This window comes from Cervus elaphus, chromosome 13 (genome assembly GCF_910594005.1).
Source record: "Cervus elaphus chromosome 13, mCerEla1.1, whole genome shotgun sequence".
Taxonomy (NCBI): domain Eukaryota; kingdom Metazoa; phylum Chordata; class Mammalia; order Artiodactyla; family Cervidae; genus Cervus; species Cervus elaphus.
In genome coordinates, this window is record NC_057827.1 from 69,322,376 (window position 1) to 69,332,807 (window position 10,432).

The 10,432-nt window shown below is 49.4% G+C and overlaps 1 protein-coding gene across 1 annotated transcript in view; it reads right to left on the minus strand.

The window, feature by feature from the left end:
* Positions 1–9,433, minus strand: part of CDC42BPB (CDC42 binding protein kinase beta) — a 99,371-nt gene extending 89,938 nt beyond the window's left edge. The window contains exon 1 of the mRNA XM_043921331.1: positions 9,249–9,433. Coding sequence (XP_043777266.1) covers positions 9,249–9,423 — 175 coding nt within the window. The 5' untranslated portion in view covers positions 9,424–9,433. The remainder of the gene's footprint in view (positions 1–9,248) is intronic.
* Positions 9,434–10,432: the final 999 nt, after the last annotated feature.

Sequence of the window (10,432 nt, forward strand, 5' to 3'; positions counted from 1 at the left end):
TGGGGGAGGGAATGGCTACCCACTCCAGTATTCTTGCCTGGAGAATTCCATGGACAGAGGAGCCTCGCGGGCTACAGTGGGTCAGACAGGACTGAGTGACTCAACACGCATGCAAACAGTAAGGGACAGAGAACAGAACGGGCTTTAAGTCTGCACAAGAAGCAGTTACCCTCCAGATATCCCCACCCCATCCCGTTGCCCCCCCACCCCAGCTCGCCCCACCTTCCCAGGATGCTGGCAGCGGGGACTGTACCACACTCGCCACCATCCAGGCTGGAGACCAGAAGCCCTGCTCTGGGAAAACCGACGGGCCCAGAGGAGGAACTACTCTAGCAACTCTGCTAGTGCCCCTCAAACGGGCCAGGGCCCCACCCTATTTCCTAATGGTGAGGCTCACATGTAAAGTTTATGCACACACAAGAGTTTCCAACCAGTCCGCTCATAACTGTGGAAGGCAGCCAATAATCACCAGGCATTTGACGAAGAGTTTCTGACATCAAAGACCAAAGTAGGAAACTGGATAAAAAGGACTCAGAAGAGACAGAAGACAACAAAGGAAACAAAAGAAAACGCCTGCATAACTCCAACGTGCCCATGTGCAGAGTACGTCATGCACAACGCTGGGCTGGATGAATCACAAGCTGGAATCAGGACTGCCAGGAGAAATATCAACGTCCTCAGATATGCAGATGACACACTTCAATGGCAGAAAGTGAAGAGGAACTAAAGAGCCTCCTGATGAAGGTGAAAGAATGAAAAAGCTGGCTTAAAACTCAACATTAAAAAAACTAATATCATGGCATCCGGTCCCATCACTTCATGGCAAACAGATGGGGAAACAATGGAAACAGTGTCAGACTTTATTTCCTTGGGCTCCAAAATCACTGCGGATGGTGACTGCAGCCACAAAATTAAAAGATGCCTGCTCTTTGGAAGAATAGCTATGACCAACCTAGACAGCATATTAAAAAGCAGAGACATCACTTTGACGACAAAGGTCCATCTAGTTAAAAGCTATGGTTTTTCCAGTAGTCGTCTATGGATGTGAGAGTTGGGCTATAAAGAAAGCTGGGTGCCGAAGAATCGATGTTTTTGAACTGTGTTGTTGGAGAAGACTCTTGCAAGTCCCTTGGACAGCCAGGAGATCAAATCAGTCAATCCCCAAGGAAATCAGTCCTGAATATCCATTGGAAGGACTGCTGCTGAACCTGAAGCTCCAATACTTTGGCCATCCAATCCAAGAGCTGACTCACTGGAAAAGACCTTGATGCTGGGAAAGACTGAGGGCAAGAGGAGAAGGGGGCAACAGAAGATGAGAAGGTTGGATGCCATCACTGACACAATGGACATGAGTCTGAGCAAACTCTGGGAGATACTGAAGGAAAGGGAGGCCTGGCATGCTGCAGTCCATGGGGTTACAAAGAGTCAGACACGACCTAGCCACTGAACAACAAAGAGAAATGGTTTTTAAGATGACTGCCTTCATGAAACAGAAACAAGATGTTATAAAAAAGGAATACTAGGGACAGAAACACTTAGAAATGAAAGATATGATGATGGCAGAAAGAAAAATGCAATGGACGGACTAGAAGATAAAGTTGGAGATCTCTCCCAGAAAAAGAAGGATAAAAGGTCAACAACTAGAAAAAAGTAGGAGAAAGGAAATTAACAGAAAACTCAGAAGATCTGACATATGAATAACAGGCAATCAAAAAGGCTAGAATAAAGAAATCAGAGCTCATAGAGAAATAATACAGGAACATTTTGGAGAGCCGAAGGACCCAAGTGCCACCCCCAGAAAGGACCCCCAAGGAACACTGGGGATGAAAATCTCACCAAGGTGTGGGGATCACAATGGTCTCGGGCTTCCCCTTGCAACAAAAGCCAGCAGACATCCGAGTCCGGCCTTCCAACTTCTGCAGGAAAATGACTTTTAACCTAGAATTCAATACCCAGGTAAACTACCATTCAAATACAAAGGAAGAAAAGGCATCTTCAGACAGTTTAGTTCTCAAAAATCTCTCTCTGATGAACTCTTTCCAGGGAAGCCACCAGAACATAAGACACGGGGTCCCGGAATTCTCATTCAACAGAGGAAGAGGCACAGAAAGAATTCCCATAAGGAATGAAGAGAAATCCCAGGATGGCAGCTAAGCAGCAGGCCTAGAGAAGACACAGCCTCAAGTGGAACAGGAAAATGAAAGGCTCTACAAGGGCTGAAAAGTGAGAGATCACTCGACGTGGCTGACTGCACTGGGGAGTTCTAGTTAAAACCTGCCCTGAATTCATTACTATACATTTGCATCCACGCTAAGGGAGAGAAAAAATAATTCATTCCAATTAACACAAAAATAATTCCTTGTCTTAGTAGACTGGGAGGGAATTAACTGCATCCTATGTGGCTTAGCCGTTAAGATGTTTACCCAATGATAATAAACACTGAATATCAATTTAAACTAATGATTATATAGCCAGATTTGGAAAAATGAAGAAGGAAGGGTGTATGTGTCTCGGCAATGCAGGGCAGTAGACACCTAAAGTTCTACGGTCTTCTCTTCCACAGAGAAAGTTAAAAGATAACATATAAAATGGAAAATCAGAAATAAGCAGCATAAGCATACTACAGAGACACATGAAATTTGAGGCAGGAATTGCTAAGTAAGTAATCATCAGCGCCAAAGACCTGATGCTTTCAAATTGTGGTGCTAAAGAAGACTTGAAAGTCCCTTGGATAGCAAGATCAAACCAGTCAGTCCTAAAGAAAATCAACCTTGAACACTCACTGGAAGGACTGATGCTGAAGCTTCAATACTTCAGCCACCTGATTCGAAGAGCCGACTCACTGGAAAAGACCCTGATGCTGGGAAAGATTGAGGGCAGGAGGGGAAGGGGACGACAGAGGATGAGATGGTCGGATGGCATCACCGACTTGATGGACGTGAACTTGGGCAAAAACCAGGAGACAGTAAGGGACAGGGAAGCCTGGCGTGCGGCAGTCCATGGGGCTACAAAGAGTTGGACACAACTTAGCGGCTCAAGAACCCCACCATCAGCACCCAAGGTTCTTCTCCCATCCACTTAATGGCACCTTCGCCCTCTGCCTGGAATGCAGCTAAAAGGGTCACCCTCAGACCAGACAGTAGACTGGGCAGGAGAGGGCAGGTCCCTGAAGACTTCTTGGAATTAGGCTGACAAACCAGCCCTGGACTGCTCACAAGTCGCATGAAAGGCAAATCAACCTTGATTTTGTTTGAAGTGAGTGAAACGTGCTCAGTCATGTCCGACTCTTTGCGCCTCCATGGACTATACCGTCCATGGAGTTCTCCAGGCCAGAATACTGGAGTGGGTAGCCTTTCCAGTCTCAGGGCATCTTCCCAACCCAGGGATCAAACCTAGGTCTCCCACATTGCAGGCGGATTCTTTACCAACTGAGCTATCAGGGAAGCCCTGATTTTGTTTAGGTCACTGTTATCTGATTCTCTGTCACTGGCAGCGTAAGCTTATTATAAGGAGAAACAGAAGGGTTAAAACTGGTTGCTTCTGAGAAGTGAGAACCCAGAGCAGGCTGGCTGGTAAAGGGACTTTGGTCTTTCATCCTAACTCTGTAGAACTACTTCACTTTTAAAACTGAGTAAATGCATTACTTTGATAAAAGTAAAATTACATTTAAAGAAAATCACTCCACAGGGTATGGTCAGATGTGCTGCTCATCTCAGCCTCTAAAACTAGGCTGAGCTGTATCTTTTTAGGTCTTTATTCTTTTCTCTTCTTTCTTTTTCTGTCATGCTGTGCGGTGTGCAGGATCTTAGTTTCCCGACCAGGAATGGAACCCATGCCCTGCCCTGGGGAGTACCTTCATCACTGAACCAGGGAAATCTCTCAGGTAAGTTTTATTTATTTACTTTGAAAGAGCAATGTTCATTTTTTTTTTTTTGGCTGCAGCAGGTATTAGCTGCGACACGCAGGATCGTCGTTGAGTCTGCAGCATCTGCTGCGGCTCACGGGCTCCAATTTGGGGTGTGCAGACTCAGCAGTTACGGCCCACAGGCTAGGCCACCCCACAGCACATGGGATCTCGGTTCCCTGAGCAGGGATGGAATGCAAGGTCCTGGCGTTGCAAGGGGATTCTTAACCTCTGGATGACCAGGGAAGTCCCCTTTAGGTCAATTTTAAATTCCAACGTTGGACCGCAGATTTCAGATCTGATTTTTCTCAAGGCAACAGAATCCAAAGTCATGGCAGACGTTTTCAAAAGGGGAGGGATGAAAGGCAAGGCAGTGTTGAAGACTAATCAGGCAGAGATGTTGAAATCTTCAAGGGAGAAAGGCTTTCATTTAGTTCTTGAGACCTTCAGCTAGGCCAGTGAGGATGGGAATGAAGGGAAAAAAAGGTTAAAATAAAACTGAGATATTACATAGCAGGTGCCGGCAAGGCGGCCCATGGCTGACCAGGAGCCCATGGAGGAGAGGAACCCTGGCTGGAGGGCTAGCTGCTCAGAAATGGTCAGGGGAAAAGTCCAGAGCCTGGTTTACCCAACAGAGAGGGGAGATGGGGGTGGAGGACAGACCATGCGCTCTCTCAAATTCCCAAAAGTTTTCGAACCCACAACTTGAAAGCAAGAGGAAGCATCATCACGTCAGTAATGTCAGCAGTCCCCTTAGAAGAGTAAATCTCATGTCTTCAAAGATGCTCCAGTATAAGAAATTATATAATTCAAAATTTTCTTCAAATCTCTAATTCTTTCCTAAAGATAATAAAATATCCAAGTCTATTATGTTACACAACTGATCCTTTTCACAGAGTTTTAATCTGAAAACAATTTTGTTGCCAGTTACCTACCACTCAATAACACTGACCAAATATCTAATATGGAACACATTTAAAATCATACTATAACGTGTGACCTTCATCTCATACATAGTACCTGTTTTATTGTCTTAACAAAATTTCTCTGATAGATTTTAAGCCTAAATAAAGCCTTCAAAAATTACCGTATGAAGTTTATATTGGCCAAACACTCATGATTTTACGTTTTTTTAAATTTTTAGCTACACCCCCAAGGACCATGGGACCTCAGTTCCCCAACCAGGGGTCAGTCTCTGCCCCCTGCAATGGAAGGTGGAGTCTTAACCACTGGACCTCCAGGGAAGTCCCCAAATACTTATGATTTTAAATCTAAGGAAAGTGTATTTTCCTCTCATGCATTTTCATTATTAAGAGACCTTCTCACACAAATTTCAGATGATGCTAACATACTGTCATTTGGAACTTAAGAATCAAATTCAGGGCAGGGACTAAAAGATGTCATATTATGGGGGTTGGGGTGAGGGAATTACAGGGGTTTTGTCTTTTTAATTCTTTCAAAATCTTCTTTACTTGCATTTTATCACCTTTTTGATGAGGGGAAAAAAAAAGGGTAAAAATATGTATTTGGTTTCTTCCAGCATGATCCGTTTACTTTATTACTCTCAAAAAAATACATTTTGCCTCTTTACCAGGAAAAGAGTTCAATGGTTTTGTTGTACTTAATACAGTTTGGAATTAACAGTCCTGTCTGTGCGCATGTTTGTCCGGCATCACCGACGTCAGCAGACAGGACCAGACTTCCAAGGGTGCCAGGTGCCACAACAGGAGGCGGGGCAAAGCCAAGGGGTGCTCCTGTCCACACTGCCGCCGTTTGGAGCTTTTACCTTATGTGCATTTGCGATTGAAGAGCAATGCACCGCACCTCCTAAGCTCTTTCAGGCAGTGGTATCTTCAAGTGAGGGCAACTCACTCCAACTCCAGTTTCATTTACCGCAGGTCTAGACTTAACAGAGACACCGCTGTCTATTTCAAAGCCCAACTGTCAATGGAGGAGGTTTCAAGAGAGAAAAGGTAAGGCTGGCTGGTTAATGTTTAATGGTTTCAGCTGTTCCGTCACAGTGCCATAATCAATATCACTCTGCACTTCAAATAGCTATTTACAAATCCAAATTGTGTTAACCTAATTTTTATTACACAATTCCAGTATTCCTCTACTAAGTTACATCTTATTATTCAAAAGATCTGTTTCTTAAAATGTTACTTAAAAAAAAAAAAGTGTTCCCATGTCATGCAAAAATTCTCTCTCGAGAAGCCACTAAGATTAAAATGTATGTTGAGCTATTTAGTACCATCAGTTAAGCCCCGAACACATTCAGTTTGGTAGAGACATCCCACTCACACTGGGCGCTGAGCATCCCCGTGCCAAAAGCTACAGGAATTCACACAGATGAGAGAGAACTCCAGACAAGGTAATGCTTCATTCCTAAGAAAAATCACCAATGAGGAAATTAAACAGAGGGCTACAGAGATGAATTCTACCACTTCCAGAGGAAGTATGGTGGCACAGAGCGAGAAGCGGGCCTGGACTGGGAATCGGGGAACCAGGCTGAGGTCTGCCTCCCGCCTGGTCTGCAAGCCACATGGGGGCCGGGGCAGAGGACCACTGTGGTCCATCTAACGCCAATGGGCTGGAACTTCCAACATCAGCTCTGTCCAAACATAATACCCGTCATTATTTTTTTAAGTCAGGGGAAAAAAATTTAACACATGTACAAGTATTTTTATATAATGAAGATGAAAGACAACTTCATTTAGTTGTCCATATTTGTTGCTGTTTACTTGTAGAAATTTCAAAGTGTTTCACATGCTCTGCTTCAAACAGTATCAAATTTGCATTTAAAAAATAGCTTAAAGAAATACACATGCAAAGCAGGGTACTTCCAACTTTTAATTAAAGTCCAGGATTTCACAGAGGAAACTAATCAAACCATAAACATAATCAAGGGAAAATTAAAGGCAAAACCTACAGTGAAGGCTAGGATGAATCTAGTCCCATGCAACCACTGTGGAAAATTCTCTTAAAACTTTATTACTTATACCTTCCAAATTTCCTCAAAGTCCCCAATAATTCTCAAATCTGGGCTGCATTGGGTATTTTTCTTCACTGAGCTTTAAGACTTCTACATAACTGTCAGGAGATACCTACCAAGGTTGGTCCTCTGCATGCCAGGACTCGACACATTAGAGGCTGCAAACATCATGCAGAGTGTAAATCAACAACTCGCAGTGTGACAGTCTATATATATGTTTCTTGAGTAGAGTAGAAGTAATTCCACTAGGAAGTCAGAGTACCTAATAATGCTCCATAAACAATTCCATTTGAAAGACCACTCTTTGCTTTCCAACACAGTAACTGGGCGTTCCAAGCAACACTAAATAATGACTGCCCACATCCTAACAAGTGATACACACTGGCGTTACAATGGTGCATGTGTTAACATACGTGACATTAAATGCCGCTTCTCAAATATATTACCATCCACGAAAAATGCCACCTAAATTAGAGTTCATTCTCTTATCTGTAATTTAATCTCAGTGCAGACTGAATTCTTAGGAGGTAATGCCATTTATTTGTAATCATAATTTCCAAAGAGTCAAAATATTTCTATATTACAGCACACAGCTTCTATTTAGACTTGGGGAAAAGTCAAACCTCACAACATAAGACCGCCTCACATGCTGAGAGCTTCCTCCAATGAAACCCACCAGTTCAGAGTGGCTGGTACCGTCTGGTGTTAAGAGGGCTACACGGGAACCCCTGGTGCGGCCTTGGGATGAGTAAGCCCCTCCTGGGCACTGCAGGTTCCCAGGCCAGAGGCCTCTGGGACCACACCTCACCTGCTAACTCAACCTTCCATCTGCTTCCTCCTTTCAGTCACACATTGACTCACATGCCAAGCACTGAGTTGAACCTGATTGTGAAACTGTCTGGATTCCAAGATCAAATGCTCAGCAAGGAAGAGCAAACAGGATCCTCAGAAGGCTGGGATGTAAGAGGCCCCAAAGACTTCCCTTTCAAAGCAACTGTGAAGTCAGGTTAATTATTCAGCTGACCATCACATCACTAATAAATGACGCCAGAAGATGAACAGTACTCGCATTTTATTGATACTGTATGTAACCAGGAAGGGTGGTCAGCACCAAAATGAAGACCCAAACAAAGCGAAACAGGCTGTCTTGGGACTGTGGGCCTCCTTTTCCTGATGCTCTCACAAGACTTCAAAATTTCGCTCAAGAGGGAAGAAGAGAAAGCTCTCTAAAAAATGTAACAACATAAGTTTTATTTGGTAAACAAAATCCCAAATTCCAATTACCATTTTGGCAGACCAGGGGTCCTAACTACAGAACACATTCATTTCTTTATGTAAAAAAGTCAGCTTTATCAGCCCCAAAGGTTAGAAATTACTGGTTCAAACCGCAGAGTCCGAGCCCAACGACACAAAAGACCCAAGGATAAGATTTCCATAGATTTGACCTGAACCGAAGCGTCTCATCTTCCTTCCAGGTAGTTTTAAACCAGGCTGAGGGTCTTGACAAGATGCCCAAGTCAGAGAGAGAGAAAGATAAGATGTCGCTTTACACGTGTAGTTGTTTCTGGGGTTCTAACCATTACACAGCTTAATCAAATTTCTGTCCTAGTAGAACATAATAATTTAGCTGACCAATGATTAAAAAGCATGCAGAGGTCTGATGAAGAAAGTTTTACAGTGACTTCCATAGACTAACAGTTCCAGCTGCCCTCCCCTCCGCCCCCCAAGCATTACCAGGGTCTGGCAAAATTACAATGAAAAAAAATTAACCGACTCCCGCATGGCGTTTCACTACAAGGCTTTCGACTTTAAAATTCCTTTGGAGGTGGTACAGTAAAATGGATGTTCAGGCCCTGGACACCAAGGGATGCGGACAGGCTGTCACCTAGGAGGGGCTCCCAGGAGACGCGCGGGGGTGGGGAGGCGGATGCAGAAGGCACGCGCCGCTGCCCAAACGACCCAGCAGGGCGAGTTTGGGGGGCGGGGGGGCGAGGAACTCGACGCGGACTCGAGACCCCAAAGGCGGGGGCCGGGGGCGGATATCCCGGGGAGGGCTGCAGGAAACGATATCCAGGCTCGGGGAGGGTGGATCTAGGAAGCGGCCGGGGCGCGGGGCGGTGGGGGCGGGGGTGGGAACGGAGGATGTGGCTCCGAGGGGCAGGATGAGGGGGCGGGACGGCCCAGCGCGGACGTGCGAAGGCCGGGGAGGAGGGCAGGGCCGGGCCGAGAGCCGCGAAGGGGCGCGAGGAGCGGCCGGGCGGGCCCGGGAGCTGTGACGAGGCGGGGCGGGCGGCCGCCCGAGGACAGGGAGGGCGCGCCGGGGCGGGGGTCGCAAGGCCGCCGGTCACTTACCCCACTCGAGGAACTCGGCCACGTACTTGTCGCGGCGCAGGGCCGAGTGGCTGCACTCGGTGTACAGGCAGACGAGCACGTCGAGCAGCGTCTCCACGCTCAGGGCGCTCTCGTTGCGCCAGGGCCCGTCCAGGAGCAGCTGCTCCAGCTTCTTGAGCCGCACCTTCGCCGACATGGTGCCGCGCGGCCCGCTCCCAACGCGCCGGGCCTCTCGCCGGCCCGCTCCGGCCGGTCCGTCAGGGCGCGCCCGCGGGGGCCCGGCGGCCGCGAGCCCCGGCAGCCGCGGCGCCTCGCCGCCGCCCCGTCCGCGTCGTCGCGCCCCGGCCTAGGCCGACCTCCTGGGCTAGGGCCCGGCGGCGCAGCGTCTGGGGCGCCGGGCCCCGCGGGTCCATGGGCCGCTCCCCTCCCCTCGGCGCCGCCGCCCGCCCCGCCCGGCGCCGCTCGCCTCGCCCCCGCCGCGCGCCCCGCGGCCCCCCCGCGGCCGCGCCCTCCCCGCCGCTCGCCGCCGCCGCTCGCTGTCTGCTTGAAGCAGCGCGGAGCCCAGCGTTACTGCGCAAAGCCCGGCCGGCGCCCGAGCCCCGACCCCAGGCCCCGACCTGGCGGCCCAGCCCCGCGGCCCGCAGCCAACCAGGGCGCGGCCAGCGCGGGCGCAGCCAACCACGGCGGGGCCGGCCGCCGCCGCCGCGCTGACCTCAGCGCGCCGCCCCGCCCCGCGCTCCCGGCTCCCGGCTCCCGGCGGGGCCGGACCTCGCCGCTTGCCGTAGCGGGGCCGGGATGCTGGGAAGGCCGGGCGGGCGGGGTCGGCGGGCAGCACCGCCCGGCGGGGGCGGGCCGAGCGAGCGGTCAGCGCGCCGCCGAGATTGCGGGGCCGGCGCGCGCGAGCGTGTGGTGCGGGACCCGGCCTCTGTGTGCGGGGCCCGCGCTCCCGCCGCGCGCGCGCGCGACGCAGCTCCAGGAGGGGACCCCGAGGCTCGAGGCGACGCCCTGGGCTCTGGCCTGCCCGGGGGCTTCGGGGTTGGTGCGCTGAGGCGAGCGTCAAGGCTGCCCCGCTGCCGCAGTGCTGGCGACCTCGACCGCACGACGTGGTGTTTTAAAGCCGGGCCTCCTCTGAGCTGGGAGCGGCCTTTGGGAGAAGGCGGGCCCTGCTCCGACTTGACGGGCGGGAGACTGAGGTCCGGGCTGGG